The sequence below is a fragment of the Haemorhous mexicanus genome, chromosome 6 (genome assembly GCF_027477595.1).
Source record: "Haemorhous mexicanus isolate bHaeMex1 chromosome 6, bHaeMex1.pri, whole genome shotgun sequence".
In the NCBI taxonomy this organism is placed as follows: Eukaryota; Metazoa; Chordata; class Aves; order Passeriformes; family Fringillidae; genus Haemorhous; species Haemorhous mexicanus.
The window spans coordinates 25,564,183-25,585,722 of NC_082346.1; the positions used below are offsets into that span (position 1 = coordinate 25,564,183).

Here is a 21,540-nt window from a genome sequence, read left to right on the forward strand (position 1 = left end):
TATTAGGTTATCTCTTCTGGAATAGAAAATAGCTTATTTTTATTATAATCCTTCAACAGCTTCAGGGACTTATCTCCTGCATGCATATGCAGACTGGACATACACTCCAGCCTGTAAGAGGCATGTATAAGCATGTAAAAAACAAGACAACATGCAGACAGTATTTAATATCTCATGACCTAGAAGTTTCCAACAGGTCATGACAATGGAGCTTAATATTTGCAGCTGCCTGTCCAGGCATCTAATGGAGAGGCACTCTCAGTTTAGACAAGGCATTTACTGTCTTTTTGAGTTAGTGGTTTATAACTCCCAATCTTGTATTGTTCTAATTTGAACACTTGGAGGACTCCTCTTTCAATGAATTAGTAGAAGTATCTCCATATGCAGGTCCAGATGGAACACAGCTCTCAAGGTATTTGTAGACAAAAGGACATTTTAGTCACCCATAACTAAATCAGGAGAGAATAAACCTTCCATGTTGTTTGAGATTCATAGCAGTGAGGCACACGTCACCTTAACAATGCATCTGAAAGAACCAAGGATGCATTCTACTTCATATGGTCTACCAACTTGAAAGGAGAGAATCAAGACTGTAAGCCTGCAATAATGGAAAAGAAAATTTTACTGATCTTCAGTCATAGGGGAAAATGTAAGGGAAGCATTAAGAAAAAAATCAAGAAAATCACACAGAAATAGAGATTCTTTCTCCATAACTATTAAAGTAATAAACTATTCTTAATTTTCACATTTTTAGAAACTTAAAACCACTAGTTTAGTTAAGGGTACTTGCAAAAAAAAAAAAAAAAAATTACCTGTTTTGTTCAGGTTTGTGTTCAGGATTTATGTAATACCAGCTAAAGGAAAACATCTTTAAAGATTTCTCTACAAAACTTTAGCACAATCACATTCATGGACATGCAGTGCCAAAAATATGGTACTAAAGTAAGTATTTTTTTCTTTTAATATAAAATATTTATCGTTTCATTTGAAATGCTAAATTAAATCAAATGTTAAAATTACTGTGGGTCTTCAAAAATGAGTAGATCAGTGCAATAAAAGGCAGCTTTTCAAATTTCTTTTCTGCTCACAAGACTGGAAATAAATCAGTGGGCTGAAGGCCTAAAGATTGAGGAACAAAAAATACAAAATGCAAGAAAGTATTTCTGCCTTAAAAGTCTTAGTATAACTTTCAGTTATTTCACATGGTGGAAAAACATTATTCAGAGCCATTTGCCTATAAGCAGCTTTTCAATATGACATTCTAAATCGAGACAAGAGATATAACTTGAGAATTAGCTGGCATTTTAGGGTTCTCTTTTAATTTATTACTCAAACGCAAAAAGACAAAAAACCTTTAAAAACTTGGTGAAGTTACACTGAAACAAATGAAACCCCCAGCCTTGTGCTGCTGTAAAGAACTAAGAGTAGCTGCATGAAGAGGAAGAATGGCCACCAAAATAATTGATATATTCCCAAGCACCAGAGCCATAACCCATAGTGCTGGCAGTGCTCTGGGATGTCTCCCACCTGGAAAGGGCAGTAGTCATTTTCAAGATGTAGGAAGGGTTTGGATGACTTGAATTCAACTCCACAGCTGCCAGCTCAGGTTACCCTTGTTTAAAGATTACTTAAAAATAGGTAATGTTACTTAACTAGGACGTTGTAATAACCAGTGTAATACAATAGAAAGTTATTCAAAACTTGAATGCAGGTTCTAATTCCCCAAAAACCTAACAATGCTTCAGTTTGGATTGAAATTTATGCAGCCAAAGAAGTCAGATAAAATGAAGCGATTGCATGACATGTTAAGAATAAAAAATTATTTTTTTCATTTGAGTAGAAAACACACTATTTTTCCCTACCATGCATGCTGCAGTACAACTCTTCAGGTAACAATTCTTTGAAAAAAGCTTTTCAAAATAAAAATCAAATAAGCCAATTTGTAGCTTTTTTTCTTTCTAAACAATCCTTAGAAGGGGTGACAGTTAAGCAAAAACTTTTTTCAGTTTGTAATGGCCATTTTGTTTATCAATCTGTAATTTTTCATCCAGGATTTAATATTCATGAGAAAAGTTTGCAATTAACCACTAACCTACAGGTACTAGTTTTGCTACTACATTGTGGGGGGGCAACATCAATCTGTTAGGAAAAAGAGAAAGTCATGCTTCCAAGTGTAGTATTTCATACAAACAGCATAAGATCTGTGATCAAATTTGCAATCCATTATTCCTACCACCGAACAGAACAAAGCCAAGGATCCTTTTCCCCACCTCCATGCACTCTTTGGATTTCTAAGTCTTCAGCTTCCCCTTATCAAGAAATGTAGGCAAAGAAGCCCCTGCTATTTGGAAAGTAATTATCTTCAGTCAGGGCACATTTAGGTTGCCTTCCTTAATTTCAACGCAGCTAAAGAATTCTCATGGAACACATTTGCTAATTGTGCTTATGGTCCTGCCCATGCAAGGAACTATTATCAAACACTCAATTGCATTTTATACAGACATCAAATCTTAACCTAAATTAGCAATGACACAAAGAGAACTCACTGCACACAAGCCCCATGTTTTTGCTTCTTGAACATTTTTTGATAGCATGATTATATACATCAACCTTTAAAGAAATACAGATATTCTTACTTCTGCTGTCAGAAAATTTACTGGACAATTGCTGTATTTAAATGAAAGTATCTCCCATTTATCTCCCATCCTGTTGAAAGATGCCACTGACATGCAAAACAACATCCAAGAACAGCATTCTTTTACCAAGAATAGATTTGATGTAATTCCTCACATAATTAGATGAGAACCAGTGGTACATTTAGGCCACATAAATGGCTTCATTAGGATCAACTTGGCTTGATTGATCATAACATGAAAGAACACAGAGATGTATTTTATTACAACCTCCTCAAAATACAAATTAATTTAGTTTAGTATGGGAGATTTGGGACTGCACAAGTGAACTTCATGACACAAGTTGTAAGACAATATTAAAATTATCACTACAAAACAAACAAATTTAAAAAACCCAAACCCACTCCAAAAAAACCAAAGGCAAACATTCTTCTGGTCAAAAATCCCCAAAAGAAATAAAGCTAGTTACAAGAAAATACTGCATCCCCTGTAATTCCAATGTCAGATCATGCTTTTCCACTTCTGGAGCAGTTGCCATAATAGGGGTCAAGAGCAGCAGCAAGTTGTTGTTAAAAAGCAGACCTCATCTCTAATCAAAATAATCCAGCCACATCTTTGTCTAAAAGTAGAAATATTTCACATGCAGAAATTCCTATAAAATGTGGCAGAACCAGCTTTTAAAACTTGCTTTATTTTGGAACTGAATTATGGTTTTTAATCTCTGACTGTAAAGCAGATTTTTATGACCTTGAATCAGTGTAGATTTTTCTCAGAATCCTTTCATATTTATCAATATTCATTTTGAAGGCCAGATAACAGAAGTAGACAGTGTCCTGCAGCCTGTCTTTGCTCTGCACAGTGAAAATAACTTCTTGCTATTATTCCATAACCCTCCACTTAGACATGAACAAGGATCACACTTAGCTCTTTCAGGCTATTGCATTGCTCTGAAAACTCAGACCTACTTCATTAGAATTCCAAGGTCCTTTTAAAAGTTACCATTTCCCAAATATATTTCTGTGTTTACACAGACAAATGTCTTTACACAGAGTATCTTACAAGGCACCTTGAAGACAAAAAATCTACACAGCATCAGTAGCTTGATTTCAAGATTAACACAACTGAAAAAAGGGAAAATTCAGAGAGGTTGCTGTTCCACTCTGTTCTCTCAAATCACCATTCTCCAGCTCACCTCAGAGAAATGGAACTTGCTTGAATTAAAAAGTAACTCATGAAAGTCACTGTATAAACACAATGTTAAGAATTAGAACTAGAAATGAACCCATTCTTTCTGCAAATTTTTATAAATAAGAGCGAGATGTGGGAGCAAAACATAATTCATACAATTGTGTGCAAGTTAAAGTGGTTTTTTTTAGGCCAATACTAAATATTCAGCTGATTTTCATAAAAAACTACTGTCAAGGAATATCTAGTTCATGGAGTGAAACTTCTTAATTTATTGCAATTAATTCTGTACAACTTTTTATGGTTTGATTTTGCAATTTTTATTTAGTCCTTTTGATTACTGTTGCCAGATAGACTTTAATAAATTAAACATTCATTTTGTGTACCCACAGTATCCTCATTCTTGAATTATACATATAAACATATTAGCTAATTCATATTTTAAGATTGTAGTTCAATTAATACTTAAAAGCTGGCACTACCAACAAATGAAGAGCTCTGCCATTTTCTCCCCTCTGGGTATCCCTTCCTCAAAAGCATTAATTCATCAAACCATAGTTAGAGGCAGCAAAATCAATATTCAAGGATAACTGCAGGAAACTTTGTTTCAGGTTTCCTTTTTCAAGTTATCTTTGATCTTTCTGGTTTTTAGGCCTTATGGGAAGGAGCAGATACTGTTATTTAAAGGAAGTAGATGGTTTCTTTACCTCCACATCCCCTCATTCTCCAGCTTGAAATGCAGGTATGACTTCTAACAGGACATTAATCTGTCCTTCCTATTAATCTGTTTTCTTTTTCATTTATGGTTTTTTGGTCTAGTTATTTTGCAGACCTCTTTCAATTTATTATTGGGGAATGCCACCATAACATCATAAATCAGCAAGTAAAAAATGGCAAGAAGAGGCTTCGTTTTAGCATGCAGCAATGATAATAACATTATGACCTGGCTAACTAATTAATTTAAAGAAAATTAATCAAAAATTTCATGATAAATATGTCTTTGCAAGTTCTCTACGTTTTGGCTCTTATTAGTAGTAAATCATTCATGCTTCTTATAAAAATTCCTAGCTAAATTATTCATAAACAGTTTGACCATAGATATCAAAGGAAACACAAACTACAAGCAAGATGCAATTACAGGCAAGATATAATTTTAGAACTAAGAAGTGCATATATACAACCATCTCTCAAGATTTTTTTCTCCAGAAGGACAATATGAGTGAAACAAAGGACAAGGAAAATTTATGTAAAATGACTGTCGTATTTACAGAAATCTGCAACTGAATTCTCAATTATTTCATATGTTTAAGCCAGAAAAGCTGAACTTGAGTCCAGAACTACCATGTCAAACACAAAGAACAACTCCTGCAAGACATGACATGGGCTGAGCTGACCCTTAATTCTCCACTGATGAGAACATGTCTAACTAATCTTCTGCTACCAGGCAAATATCAGCTTGCTCATTAAAAGTCACTCTACTTCCCAAATTCCAAAAACAAGCTTAGCTTTTATACCTAGTTAGGAGAGGACTGGACAAAGAAAATTCCAGAACTATATGTATTCTCAGCTTATATAAGCTTCTTAATTCTTGGAGAAGCTATTACAATCTATATTGTTTCACTGAAGATAAAGTTCAGAAACTGCAAAATTTTGTGCTGCAAATAAAACTAAAAAATGTCAGGCAGGAGCAATAATAGATGAACAAATTTAAACAATTTTGTCATGTAGCACATTTTACTATATTATTATCTATTCAGGTCTGCAAATTACATGAAAGCATCTCTCTCAGAGGATCTATTTTTCTGACTTGTTGGCCTATTTCCATAATTTACATTGAACACTTGCTAAAATTATTCATTTGTATGAATATTTTTGAAACATAATTTTAAAAAATTTTAAAATCCCTACAACACATAAGAGAAATGTTTTATGAAAAATGAAAACTGATAAATGTCAATGCATTTTAATATATTTATTTTGAAAATATAGAAAATCCCATGCTGATTTCAGAATTTGAAGAGAAAAAAAAAAATTAAATGTGTGGTTTTGCAAACCAACTACTCCTAACTAGAGTTAAGAATTTCAGAGTTATTTGTCCCTGAAAAAACAGGGAATAAATAAACAGATATACAGGTAAATAAAAATCTATCTAGACTTAGGGAGACATAAAAAGCACACAGAAATCTTCAGACAGCAAGATACTGTCTTTAAAATGTAGAAGCAATTAAGTATCCAGTGATGACTCCTACTGAAGCCAGGCTGAGGCTAGTGAAGAGATCCCTTGTCAGTATCATTCATCCTCGCTGACCAAGCCATTGCACAAGATCAGAATTTAACACAGTTTATAGCATGTGTGGCTCACCAACACACTAACTACAGAAAGATTGTCTTTCACAGCCCTCTAGCTCTAGAATATCAAAACTCAAATTAGTGGCATCCATTATTTAAAAAACGATTGCATCAGGGTATTTCATGTGGTCAGCCTTCAACCTATCCATCCCAACCTAGAAACTAATAGAAAGGTAAAAAAAAAAAAAGAAAAAGAAAAAAGAAAATAACCCAAACCGTAGGAGCCTAAAATAAAGCATTATTTGTATTTTCATCAGCAAGAGACTATATTGCAGGAAATCATCATCTATTTAAATAGATTTTCATTAAAATATATGACCTTTTGAAGCCATGTGTGCACGAGTGAACTGTTCTCCAGCTTACAGAGCTCAGAAGTTGCTCACAAAACTGCCTGCATCTAAATTCTAGAGTCACATAGAGGAGTCCACTAAGAGCCATGTCCAGACTGTAGTCTCACTTACTGACTTCACCAAATACAAATAACACTTCATCTGGAGTTCTCAATATCTGTTGCCCATTTATAGTTGTTTTTATAAAACATCGATTTCAAAAAAACATTTTTTGCAAAAAAAAAAAATCTCATTCACAAAAACTAACTAGAATTCTCAAAGCTAATTATGTAGCATCTTGAAGCTCTGAAGAACAGATGCTATTTCAATGTGCAAATGCTGTTTCAATGTGTAAACACACCAGTTGACATGCAACCTGTAAACTGGATTAGGTTAATCTGATTAGGTTAATTTCAGACCTTTGAGAGTTACTTTAAGATTCCATATGCACTGGGTATGCAGTGTCCTAGTGAAAAGACTGAAGATGTTGATATGTTTTGACTACCAATCACATGGAGAAAGATGTCATTTAAAACAAACGTTGTTTACTTGGACACAAACAAAGCTACCTGATCCTTCAAACATCAGCATCCATCTACTTACTCCAGGCAAATTGTTCAGCATGATATAAGAACAGACCAACTTGCTGACAAACAAATAAAAATTCATATTTAACATTGCCATGAATTTTGGATCTGTTCAGCTTGCATTAAGAGTTATCTCAACTATTTGTTTATTTTGTTGGGGTGTGACTATCGGACACCATTTCTTTTATATTTCTGTTGCTTAATATTGGAAACATCCCTTATTTCCTAAAAAGTTTATTAAGAACAGCCTCTATTTAACACTCTTCTCCCATGAAAATTGGATTAATATCTAGCAGAGAACACAGGAGCAACCCTGCTGAAAAACTGTAATTTAAGTCTCAAATACTAAACTTTTGTATTATAAAAACCCTGCCAACACAGAGCTATCTTATGAAGGAATTTCTTTAACACAGCGTGCAAATAAGATGTAAAAGGTGCTTACACCAGAGCTGCAGCCACAGTTATCATGCTCCGCACAACGCGAGACAGACAAGAATGAACTCCACGGGAAGGAGGCTGCACAGCAGCAGGAGGAGCGGTGAGGGTGGCTGGCCTTACCTGACCAGTGGCCCGTGGTGGAGCCAGCCCTGTCGGTGCAGGTCTCGCTGACGGGCCGGAACACGGTCTCCCAGCCGCCCGTGGCGTAGCGCCAGTTCTGCGACTCCAGGATCAGTGTGCGCTGCGTGCCGTAGGCGATCATGAAGCAATACACCACGTGGTGAAGCTGGCAGCCATAGCCACAGCCTTTGTTGATGTTACACACAAGCTTCTTAGCTTTGCTGCAATCCTTCGGGTTCTGTAAAGATGGGTGAAAAAGTGGAGCTGAAGAGAAGCTACACCAAAGGCTTGCGTTTTTCTGGAAAACTGGGAAATGTCATAAATCACGGAAGCCACCCTGCTATAACACATCTCCGACTAAAATGGATGAGTAAGCTTCAGCTCCATGAAAATTTTATGTGAATTCTTCACTGCGAACGTGAACAGTTATTGAACACACTTCACTATCCTAATATAAAATAGAACACATTCAAGATTTTAAATTACTTTCTCATTTGTAAATCTGTCAGAAAAAGCCAACATTTGGACTCTGAGTTCACATTTCATGAACATGATTCTCGGTGTTAGAATGCTTTTTCCTTTGGCATTTTTTCAAGTTTGTTAGTTCTCTTTCAATAAGCATGCACGTCACCCAATAAAGAAAATTTCCACCTGTCTACAATGTACAGAATAAAACAAATGGTACAGAATAAAACAAATGCTTATTAAGGGACTGCTTCCCAGGCTAGCTGACCACATAGCAAATACAGAATGTAAAACACATTCCCAAGCAGACTGATAAAGGACAGAATTTTAATCTGCATACACTTTCCATAAAATAACATATTTGACTTCCATAAACCAAGAAACCACAAGATAGCAGGCAAATGCCTACATTGTTTGAATGCTATGTTTAAAAGTACAAACTAATAAATATTTTTAGGTATGTGGACACAACATCATAATCAACAGAAGTTTTTCTTTACATAAAAGATAGTACTTTTTTTGTACATATTCATACTTGCATGGCTCTAGATATAGCTCTAAATTTCAGAAAGGTCTTCTATAAAATCTCCAGGATTAAAGTTTCAGATAAGGTGCAAGAATACTGATATTTGAGCTTCAATATAAATTCTGTTTCTTTCACATCTAAACTTTAAATAAAATTTTCTGTAAATCAAATCAAATCTTCAAAAATGAACCCCATCTGGAGAACTGAAATCCCTCCTTCAAGTGATCTTACAGGTAATCTGAATATTCTGAGTCCTAAAATACTTTAAAATAAAATTTATTTGTGCATTCAGTTATGTAAAGGAGGAGACAGCAATTCAGATGGGGGAGGGGTGTAGGTAGGGAATAATAAAAAATCCAAAACTCTAGAATATGTGTTATACCATCAACATTTTATTTTTTTCATTTTAAATACACCTGATTCAAAGCCTAACTAGGTATGAAAACAATAAATGAAATAAAATTTTTGTTCCAAATTTTTATTCCTCAGACCAGTACTTCTGTCATCATAAATTTAATGGATAGCTTGAGACTAAATCCAACAGGTATCTTTTGAAATTATAACAAACGTATTTCCCACAGTCTTCCAGAAGAGAAAGTGGGCCTTTCTAGTATTCTGCACAAGTCCACACAGAAAGAACTCCATGAAAAAATACCTCCTCATGATTATCAGCAGTATGACATTTTTATTATAACAATTTTCATTCATATTATCATATTTTGCTTGGTTTCAGTTATTAAACTGTTCTTATCTCAACCCACAATGGGGTTTTTTTGAGGATTTTTTTTTTGCTTGTTTGGGGTTTTTTTTCCCCATTGATTCCCCTCCCTGTCTACCAGGGAGGAGGAGGAGTGTCTGGGGGGTATTTGTTGCCAGCTTGGGTAAAGCCACAACATCATTCTCTTTGAAAGGGATAGTCTCTGTGAATGTTTAGAAAATGTCCTTAGATAAAGCTTTCTACACTTGTCATTACCTCCAAATGCTTGTGTCCTCTAAAATGAAAGCATTTAATCAATGGCATATTTGAAATATTGTCAAGGTATGCCCTTCTCACTTTGTTTCATGTAAATGCAAGCTTCACATAATAGCTTATGAACAATATTATGGAAATCAAGCAGTAATCACAACATGAAACATAACTTGACAGTGCGATTGCTTATCAATGTTAATATAATGCACTTACTTGGGTTTTATCATTGCTTGTAGACTTAACTAAAAACTATATATATTAGTATTAGTTTGTGACTTATTTAACTTATTTCTTTATGACTGTGGTGTTTTTTCAAATTGCTATATTCAAGTAGCAAAAAGACAAAGCAGTGTTTGAGCTTCAATTGTCTCTTGAGAATTTTAAAAGAAAAAGAGAGTAGAGATACTTGGATATATTGCAGTTTCAAATGGTGTTTCCAGGAAAAGGTGAAAATTTTACCCACTGATAAGGAAGAAAAGTTACAGTTCAAGCATCAGAATAGCTTGGGTGTTCATAACCAAAACTGCCAACCAAAGCAACCAGTATTGAGCTGATAAAGTATAACAATTTCAAAACCAACAAAGACTGACAAGAGTTTTCCTCCTGGCACAAAGTCACAAAAAAGGATTATAAATCCCTGATTTGAGTGGGTAGTACATTCTGTTCTCAACCCTAATGACACTGCTGATCACACTCCTATCTCCAATTTAATGATCTATATAATCAAGAGAGGGATGAAAGGGACCTCCACGAATGTCAAGCCCTGTAATGCAACAGCCATAAAACTGCAGTACAAGGAAAATACAAAAAAAAATCCAAGCAAAAATTAAACAAACCCACATAAAATCCCAAACAAACAAAAAAAACCTACACCTGACCAATTACATAAAACATAATTCAATATATAGAAGATTAGATCATCAAGCCATTCCAGAGTTTACACCTTTTATCTTCTATGAATAACTTAATGAACAATACAACTGCAAATAGAATATGCAAAAAGAATAACTTCTATGAACAATGCAACTGAAAAAATTAACAAATTTTCAGAATAGCAAAATGGTTAGAATTACCTATTTCTATGGAAGAGAATACCCTCTAAAACAAAAGTAGATTTCTGCAACTGGCAAGATGGATTTAATGGTCTTCCATCACAAAGAACATGAGCATGTACTGTTGCTCTCACAAAATTCAGGGTTCCCACTGTCTTCCTCTTCCAGGGCTCTTGGTTGGCCCATTCACAGAAAGCAGGCTCAGGTGGGAATAAAGTCCCAAGTGCTGCCTCAATGCCTCCATGCTCCAGTGCTTTCAAGTGTGCAGTCAGCCATCAAAACACATGACAAACTGGCAAAAGTAAACTCTGCTTCTTAACATACATTTTACTGTATGAAAAACTGCAGTGTTGTTAATGAACTTACAGTTCAGAGAAATTTACTGAATCCAATGAATCACAACAGATTAGAGTGGAGTGGGAAAGCACTCTACTACCATTTACTGAGTAACCTCATAAACACAGTATGATGCTCACTAACAAAGTTGTTCTTTTTTAATATTTTCAAAGATATTTCATTCTTTAGTCTGCTGGATAAGAGAGTCCCACCCAAAATCTTTGGAAAATCCCATTTTTTTAGAGAAATATGTCAAAAATTGGTGTTTCTCATCCTAGTTATCACAAATGCAATAATACTATCATCTATTCCCCTTCTTTTGTGATGTCATTTGTAATCCTTCCTTTTCATACCAGCTCCCCTCAAGACTTTGGGGGCAGAAACATTCCACACAAAGAAACAAAAAAATCCAAACAAACCCCCAGAAGTTTCTTCCCACTGCTGGAAGAAAACATTCTTCTCTCCCTAGTCAGAAATAGTAGGCATTTGATTTGAGAGCCAGAGATCTCAAACCTTCCTTTAATATAAATGTCTCTAGTTTGCACCTACCCTCCTGTGACACACAAGTTTCAGCTGAAGTGAAACCTGGAGCATGCAGATGGACTTTGACACACTGTGTTCCTCAATCCTAGAGAAAGCCTCACAGAGATATCAGCAATAACCATACTTCCTTGGGTGGTTATTACACTGAAACCATATCATATCCTTTGGATTTGATTGATTACAGTTGTATGGGGTGCATCCCCTTGCATGCATGTAAAGTGCCCAAAGCCTTTTTTATTGTTGTTGTCATTTTAGCATGAGGACTTTTATTAAAAATATGAATCAGTAATTTTAATGTGAAGGAGAGGATTTAATACACTTTAAAGACAGAAAAATCTAAGTGACATATTAAACCATCAAAAATACTGTGAAGTCCAGAAAGCTCAGAAAAAAGTCCTGTGAGCAACTTTCTTTTCTTTATATAAATACAAAGCCCCAACTAAATACTATGGCAGAATATGACTTAAATACAGCAAACTGTGACTAATATAATTGATGTGTTGTTGAGTACTTAGTAACCTTTCTCACCTGATTGTATTTTTAACCTTCAAAGCTGAACAAAAAGTTTGCCTTCTTTTTAAATGAGAGGCAAAAATATTCTGCTATTGCGAGACTGCATGCTGAATCACAAACTTCCTAAAATAAACAGAACAAAAATAGGCACAAAAGAGAAGGGACAGAAAACTGCTGCGTTCATAATCATTTATTCACTTGATTACAGCACTACAGGTGCTCTTATCTGATGTCTCTTGCACATTTTCTTCACCTGTTTGATAAAAAACATCTCGGAAAATAAGGCCTTTTCCTTAAATATAAAGTCCTAGCTTTTTAAATGTTGCTCCAACTATAGGAAACTAGTTACATGTAGCCTCATTAAATTAAATGTATGGTAATGTCATCAAAATGAAATAGCAGTCATCACTATTCACAATCATTGAGCTAAATGACTTCCCAGGGAGATGTCCCAAAAAAATGCAGCTGTCAATGTTCAACATGTACCAGAAAAAAGCTATGCAGTACTTTCATACTTAACTAAAAAACAATTACAAATATGTCTCACATAATTCTTTTTGGCATCGAATTGAGGGACAAAAGTTGTTGAAATTTTTTTTATTTTTTTAATCTCGTTTTATTATTAATAGAGGTATATAAATGTGTGTAATTTCAAACCATTTGACTGCTTTACATTGGTGCATATTTGTTAAAGCAAATAACTCTGTGCTCTTTTTGATGACTTGCACAGTTGTACTACTAAATAGGACAACAAATGGATAGTGAAAGACAAGGAAAAGGTAGAGAAAAGCTACATTTATCAGCATGAAAAGCAGTTATGGTATACTACTGCCAAACAGTGGTATCAAAATGAAAAAGTACAATAAAGTGATGACTCCTGCACAATTTAGAGAGATGTTTTTTCCTCAGAAGGGTGTCTTTTTTTATTTAACAATCAACAAATCCATAGCTTGGTCACAGAAGAGAAGGTTCCAACAGCTGAACTGTGAAATAACAGGAATCTGAGAAACAAATTCAGCTATTTACACAAGAGAAAAGATCAGGAATCAGGAGTGACCATACAAAAGAGCTGCACACATACCATAAAAAATAAACCAAGTATGAATAAAATAGACTACATTAAATATCCTTTTGATCTTTACATAAATAGCTGCATGCATTCAGTCATAAAAAAAAGTCCAAACACCTTCAGATCAAGTTTTATTTAGATTTTATACACACACACACACATGCATATATATTAAAAAGTCCTTATCAACTCAAAAATATGAGCATCTAGAGAAGTCTCAAACATCTGTTGAAACAATCTAGGACTAGACAATATGCTGTACAAGCACTTCAATTTTGCTTCCTTATGTTTTTAAAAATGGGCTGCTAGTTCAGAAGTTTGATACAAGGACTTTTAAATTTTGTTTTTAAAACCATGCAAACATATTAATGTATTTTGACACTCTAAAGAATAAAATTTTAAAAACTAACCAGACAATTATCTTTTACAATAAAGCAAATAATTCAAACAGGTAAGTACAGCCTAATAAAAACCATGGATCCAAAAAAACCCCCACAAAGAAACAAACCAAAATAACCAACAACAAAAATAGAAATCCCAATGATTGCCTTGGAATACTACCATCCATATACATATAAAATAATGTTTGAACAAATTTAGTAATTTATTTTCTACATAATTTGTTCATACACCAACATTCATTTTTTAACTGCAGTGTAATTATTCTACTGCAAGGTTTTAGCTAAGCGCTACATATATAAGAAGAAAAAAATGTTTACCTTGATTCAAAAGCTCTATCCTCTTACCTGCAAATAAGTTATTCTTCTCTGTACCAAATCTGTTAGATCTTTGGCCTCTTTTTCTCGCCAATCTCCAGCTCCATCTGTTTGACTGAGGTAGTACAAGTCGGTCATTATTGACCTATAAACAATAATGGAAAACAATTTTAACATTGCTAATTTGGAGCATTAAATGAAATCAAAGACAAATTAAAGACATATTTCAATTGCAGCTTCAAAATCAGTTTCTTCATGACACCTCCTACTGCACAAGTCAAACAGCAGCCAAGACAGACTGACTGCGTCCTTCATCTAACAAATGTTCCACACTCATTAGCAATTAAAAATTTAAAACTCTGAACAGACTCTTGGCCATGCAAGTCCATACTACAAAACATTAATTTTGAGGAACTATCAAATACTAAATTGAGATTATCTAATACATTAGAGATTCTCTTCTTAGGGTTATAACATTTCTTTGTCCAAATAAGAGAATAAAGAACTCATAATCATGAAAATAAAAACGACATTTGTTAAAATTTGCAGATAAGTCAAAATTACTGTTTTTTTCCAAACAGTACCACCCTGGAAAAGTTTTTTTTTTTTAATCTCTGTGGCTTTTGGGAAGAAATAGAAAACTAGAGACAAACTATTCAAAGTCTAGAAATGTTAATGGTTATTCTAAAAGTAAAAGATGGCCCAACTGAGAACCAGTAATTTCAGAGCTGGTTTTATAGATCGAAAATATTTAATATTAACTAAACATTTCTCCATAACAGTGCTAAAGTTATAAGTTTGAACCACTTTTCTTAATACTTTCATCTGAACTTCAGATGCTGCTTTTATCGCCTGAAATTCTTGATAAACCAAAAGTTTGAGCACTAGAAAGAGAAGCAACAGAACAAAGGCAGAGAAATTTGGGAGGTGACCAAAAATCAGTGTGAAGGTAAGAAAAATACATTTCCTAACAACATCTGAAGTGGTCTTGTTAAGCTGTTGGCAGCACTTGTTAGCACTGGAAGCACAAATCCAATTAGCCAAGGCCACCCTTTGTCCATAATTGAGAGGAGCAGGCTGCATATCCCTGCTAGGAAACTACTTCAATGATACAATATTGAAGCAGTAAACATTGAGATAAAGATAGGGCTACCCTAATTTGATTTATCAGCAGAGTTATCAAAGACAAACTTTTCTAGCTAATTTAATAACTGGATTTATAGACCTGTAATTTTATTCTCATACACTCATTCTGGTCTTTATCCCGATGCTACTACACAGGGTAACAGAGACACTGACCATAGCATCTACTGTTATTGTATTAAATATTTTACCTAAATCATTCAGCAGCAATAATCCTCACCTTCTGTCAATCAACTGGAAGACCCTTATCCACACTCTAATCTGAAACTATATAAAGTCAATTTTCTTTTACAAGGTAATTGAGCTTGAAACACCCTATTGTGGCTTTGCATAAAACTTAATTTAAAGCATCACCGGGTAACTCGTTTTAAATCAGTAACTATTAAAGACACATAATACAGTAACATGCACACAGAGTTTAAAGAGAATTAGAACAGAACTAATGATAGACTAGATCTAATACAATGCATTACATACAGATAACTGAACAGATGAAGGCTTTGCTCCTCTTAAGATAGTTTCCCTACTTACAGAAAACACACAGGCTGGTAGGCAATCTAGAAAAGGAAACCAATGCATTTTCTTGGGAATTTAAATATGTTTTTCCTCCCAGTCAGGATGTAACCATGTTGGGTGTTTAAAGATAAAATACAAAGTTGAGGTTTAAACATTAATTTTTTTTTAAATACTCTTTCATTAAAAGCAGCTGTGCAACCACACAGCCACATTTTCAACCATTTTCAAATGCTCTTTCATTAGCCTTAAACAAATCTTTTCAGTACCTGTGATGCAAGTTATCAGTGTACTCTCCCTATATTTTATAGAAATAGATTTCCATTAAATATTGAAAAATAACTGAAAATACAAAGTTTACCAATTAAAAAACACCAATAAAAAATCTGTCAATTATAAGTGATTTTTCCTATTTCTACAGGAAAAAAGTGTTGCCCAAATTTAATTTTTTATATTACTGGCTACGGCGACCATGACAAAGAAAAGGCAGTAGCTTAGTTTTAATAATCAGCCTTATGGATGAATTAGAATTACTTTGATAATTTTTGAGGTAGGAGAAATGGATGAGTGTCCTCACACAGCCTCAATGACTCACCACATTAAGTAAAGGCAGCTTTGCTCAGTAGAAACCATAAAAAGTATCAAATGATTTGCAGGAAATGTTACGAATTCATGAAAGTTTTCAGACAGTATCCATAATCTTCTTTAAAAAAAGTTATAAAACCCTGAAGTAAACCAGGAAGTGAAAAATTCACAGGTGTTATCACACAGAAATGATTAGAAGGTAGTGCTATTTTAAGACAGAGTCCTTTTTTCTTTGATTGTTACTGCTCAGAAATGTGCATTTTCTAGCTACTTCTGCTAGGGCTTTTTGAGTGTGACAGATCACTGAGATAACTTATTAATGCAGATTTAGAAGAGACACAAATACCAAAGACCCGGGTCATGCTCCGTGCCGAGAGCTAAAAGCACGGGGAGAGGTGATCCATGAGCCCAAGATAGCTCAGTGCAGACAAAGGATGAGCCTGCACAGGGTTATTAGAGGCTACTGCAGGTGCTGAAATGTCAGGAAACTTCACACAGTGGCACTGCAGATATTTACTGCATCAAACTTGCTCTTTCACTGGGCTACTAACCAACAACATCAACTTGTTGCTGCTTGTTGCTTCATATCATAAAATAAATCTCGGACTTAAAAGCATTTTTTCCTGGAAAGCAGAATGGAGGAAAAAATTCAGCTGTGTTTCATCTGTATTTGATTGCCAAAAAAAAGGGGGAAGGGTGAGTGTTTTTAACAATCAGTCTAGACATTTGTCATATGAAAAAATGACATCAGTCATATGAAAAAATTTAAACCTCCTAAAATTTTACATCAACAAATAAAAACTCAAAGGAAAATATGTAATTCAAAGGAAATAATGTGAAAATTTGTGCAAACACTGTGCATCAAATGTTGGCCAGTTACCACAAAATCCCTGATGACAGCTACTCCCCGGGAGAAGGAATGTAACTAACTCAGTAAAAGCCACCTTGCAAACAACTTTTGTCAACACAGGAAACAACCATGACAACTAGAGGACTAATTCGCTCTAATAACTCAATATCAAATAGCCCTTCCAATGTTTATATGAATTTACTCCCAACAGCCCTCTTCCCTATAGCAACTATGAGAATACAATTATGTAATTCTCAAGGAAAATCTTGTGTTGGGCAACACTGTTTCTCAAACAGAATCAGTACTGAAATACTTGACAAAAACTTAGGAGAGACCAGCACTGCCCTGGAGAAAATCCACACAGCTCCTAGGGCATAGCCAACAGTGACTAAGGTGTCCAACAAGAAGCACTACCATATGAGTAGTAAAAAATTTGCTCAACATCACCAAAATTAACAAAGAACTCGAATACTACTTGTCCAGAGCCACAGAAACTAAAGTTTATCATCTCTTAGAAAGCAAGTCTTAATCTATGACGCAGAAGGCTTTCCTCACAAACTAAACAATAAAAGTATGAGCCTCTTTCCTTACATAGCTACCTCATCATCTGATACCCACCTCTTTGTTTTGCCACATAAGGACAGCATGAAAAATTCCTTTGAGTACTTATAATTAACACTAATCTTTCTAATCCAAACAGTAGATTATAATAGTTGTTAAAATTTCTGAGATATCCTTATGTATATTTATGTGCGTGTATATCTATAAAAGTAAGTAATACCAGCTGCACTTGCAGTGTTCCATTTCTCTAAAATATAACTTTTTCAGACAGCACTGTAAACAAAAGAGCATTTGGCAACAGACTTAATTCCTTTAAAAGAACTCAAGAAGTGCACATATACTTAAAAGACCAAACCAACAAACATACAGGCAATAAGTAAAAAACAAAACAACAAAAACCCAAACAAACAAAACCCCAAAACAAACAAACAAACCCCCCCAAAACAAAACCAAAGCAAAATCATGTGCTTCTCAAAGTGAGTGACAAACATCTGATTTGCTCATTCCAAACTTATGCTCTGTTCCTTTCGGAGAAGCGAGCAGATGGACAGTGTGGAGGGAAGATGAGACTGCTCCTTCCCCAGGGAGGTACTGTGAACTGTAAGGGCAAAGAAAACCCCAGAGGCAGTAGTGCATCACATGCCAAAGGATGTGCACACAAACCGGGAATTTTCCTGCAATTCACACAACACGACTGAAAGATTAAAGGGAAAGAAGGAGACAGCTCAACCTCAAAGGTGCAGGAAAACACTTCCTCAGGACTAGAGGCAACCAAGTTGTGCATTCTGCAACACAAGATAATTCTACTGCTTGAAAGCAACACTGCAAATGCACCAGGAACACAGGCTGAATACCGTATAAATATTTTTTTATCTGTATTTCTCAAATGCAATTCCTTTGAATTTCTACACTGTAAACAGATTGTCTACATTCAGTTTAATAAAAACCAGTTTATGACTGTTTGATTTTAGCTTCAATTACTTTAGTCTTCTTTGAGGACCTCACCAGTCAGGACGGTCTACACAGATCTATTACAAAGACTAAATGGACTTCAGATTATTCAATATTTAATAACCACCTGGACAACTGACAGAATACTTGTACTCAACACAAAAATTCTCAGAGGAAAAAAAAAGAGCAGTTGTGATTGCTTGCATCATATTCAAACTTCTTTCAGTACCACACTGAGATTTATCCCGTAACTTCCAGAGGTCCACAGGGCAGTTTTATAACTCCATGCAAAGGAGTTTATGCACCTCTTGAACGGGTTTCACCTCATCCTGAAGTACAGTGACATGTGAACATAAGGGAGTCAGAAATGCAGAAACCGGAAAATTAAGACTTAATGAATTAATAATCATTGGTGTACAACGGAAAGGGCTAAGGAAAAGGACTCATCCTGGGAGGCAGCAACATAAGAACCTTCTGGCACCAAACACACACAACATTATTCAAGGTTTCACTGTGGTGACTGCCTCATCCTGACTTTATAAACAGAGCAATATCGTGCCCAAAAGTGATTCTGTTACCATGACAAATGTCAGAAAGTCTGGTATTAGACTACTTGCTCCAGTTTTTAGCAGAGATAGTTTAAAAGGTACATAAGAATCCACGACCTAAAGTTCAAGAAGCCCAGATGGAAATAACTTCTGGGGAAAATAAATATTTCTGAGAGGAGATAACTATTGAAACTGCCCAGAGAAGTGACACTTCTCTGCCAATTCACTGTTCAAGTGAAGACTTCAAGTCTTTTGGAAAATTCCTCTTCAGCCAAGCACTACTTTTATTTCAGTCAAATATATAAAACTGCACTTGGCAGAGAACTAATTGGATGAAATTTAATCATGTCTTCTATATAAATAATACCTCTCAATAATTGAATAGTCCCTTCTCACTTTCAACTCAATCAATCTGTGACAAAATGGATTTTGGAATTGTGGAATATTAAATTACAAAATTTAATGGACTATACTATTTGCCCATATTAATAATCAAATTCATACTGTCTTTATGTTTTTAATAGTGTTTGCATTATTTCTAAGGAATTGAAAATTCTTATGATTTTTTTCCCTGTACTATATTATTATTTTCAAAGGCTCTTGCTTTATTAGAGATGTTCATATATAGAGATCACAGCTTTTTTCAGGGGCATTCATTTAAGGTAGTGTATTTAGGTAATTCAGCTATTTTTGTATAACTGTTTACTGATGAGATACAAACTGTCATTGCAATCCTGTTGGGAACAGAGTTATAATATGCTTAAAGACAGATGTCACTGAATTTTTAACAGTTCCTGGATTAATTTCGTTCAGTACAAACAAAACTCATGCAGAATATTTTAATATAATACAAAAGGTACTCCAACAATAAGGAGGCCTGATGATTGACAACAATGAAAAATATAATTGCCACACATCTTTGAACAATATAATGACAGTTAAATTAAAGGGCAGAACCAACTAATGGAAGTACCTTTCCTGATGACCCAAATCAGACAGAAATTCATCAATGCGTGTTTGCAGTTCACTTCCTTCTAGATTTTTTAACTTCTTCAGTTCACTCTGGAGGAAAAACCAAAGTTCCTTAGCCCCATTTTCAATCCTCCTTCTCAGTATTTCATGGTCTTTTCCAAGGCCTTCTACTGTAAAAAAAAACAACAAAAAAACCAAAACATAAAAGCATCAGTACTGGTAGCTAAATTACTTGTTAAGAAGCCAATACACCTGTGATATGAAATACCAAAACATCAAAACTTGTTTTAGAATTAAAAGAAAAATTATCTACCAACCATCTCCTGTCCGCTTCTTATAGTTTTCTATCTGTTCTTTGGCCTTTAGAAGTTGCTCCTCTAAAGCATGTACCTTTCCTGCAGCTGGTCCCTGATCAATGGGACCATCTGGTATCCTAGGATACAGAAAAGAAAGAAATTGCATGATTTATAAATATAATTATTTGATAAATTATTGGCATTAACAATTCAGCTCTTCACTCATTATTTCATACTGTTGTACTGCTAAACCTTCATCAGATTTCCTTAAAACCAGAAGAAATTAAACATATTAACATAAAGAAGATTTTAAAAGCACAATCCCACAGGAGAAAACAGTGCACAACACAGCTGCAAGGTCCTGTAACAACTGTGTTGTTTACAAGACTTTCACTCACCAACAAGAACAATCCAAGGCTCTGCTTGTGAAAATAATATCTGAGGCAATTTAACTGTTAACCTGACTGGCACACAAACAAAGCCATTCTGCTCTTGAACCCTGGCCATATCTTCTAGGAGAACCAGAGCACCAGCACTTGATCTCCAGTTAAATCTTCCTACACAACCACACAGGATGGTTTCAATGCATTGTCTGGACTCAGAAAAAGATCCAACTGTCTTAAATGTACCACTATCATGATTTTTTATGAAAACTCTAGCATTCTAAAGCGTAGATCACCTAAAAAAACAGCAATTGTAACATCCATCTGTTAAATTTCTGATATGTGAGCACAGGAGAAGTATGGAAACACATACCCTGAAATCCATGAGCCATAAATCAGCCCTGAGGGCATTACTGAGGTTTGTTCATCATCTCAACTTGAATCCAGATATTAATAAAGCAAAATTATTAACATTTAGAAATTAGATGCTAACTTCTTCTTGCCTCACAAATTTAATGCAGGGAAAATAAAAACCTTTTTCATTTCAAGAGAAATTGCCCTTCTGGTTAAAAATTATTCCACATTTCATAAGCTTTTGTAAGAGCTGACCCCAGAAAGAAAAAGAGCAAGCAGCCGTGCAATGGGAAGTCTTTAGAACTGCAAAGAATACAGAATTCTTGCAGAACATGAAGATGATTCTTCCTTCATAAAGGAATATGAGCATAAAAAGAAACAGATATTCTGTCCACACACAAACACAGTTTCATAGCACCATACACAGGAAGAGTCCTTGACAGACAAAAGATGTCTCTGGCATAGAGAAGACAGTGGTTTGAGGGAGCACCTTCCCTGTAAAAAAGAAATGAAAGCATTCTAAATATCCTACTGTGATGTTATTTCTTTAATG

The 21,540-nt window shown here is 34.8% G+C and overlaps 1 protein-coding gene across 6 annotated transcripts in view; it reads right to left on the bottom strand.

Annotated features, from left to right (window-relative positions):
* Positions 1–21,540, bottom strand: part of FUT8 (fucosyltransferase 8) — a 96,250-nt gene that overhangs the window by 15,770 nt on the left and 58,940 nt on the right. For 5 of the 6 annotated variants that reach the window (XM_059849310.1, XM_059849307.1, XM_059849311.1 and 2 more), the window contains 4 exons: positions 20,272–20,387; positions 19,956–20,124; positions 13,862–13,976; positions 7,642–7,879 (listed from right to left, as the gene is read on the bottom strand). In XM_059849310.1, the coding sequence (XP_059705293.1) occupies positions 7,642–7,879; positions 13,862–13,976; positions 19,956–20,124; positions 20,272–20,387 (638 nt within the window). The remainder of the gene's footprint in view (positions 1–7,641; positions 7,880–13,861; positions 13,977–19,955; positions 20,125–20,271; positions 20,388–21,540) is intronic. The other variant, XM_059849312.1, reaches the window with a different exon arrangement.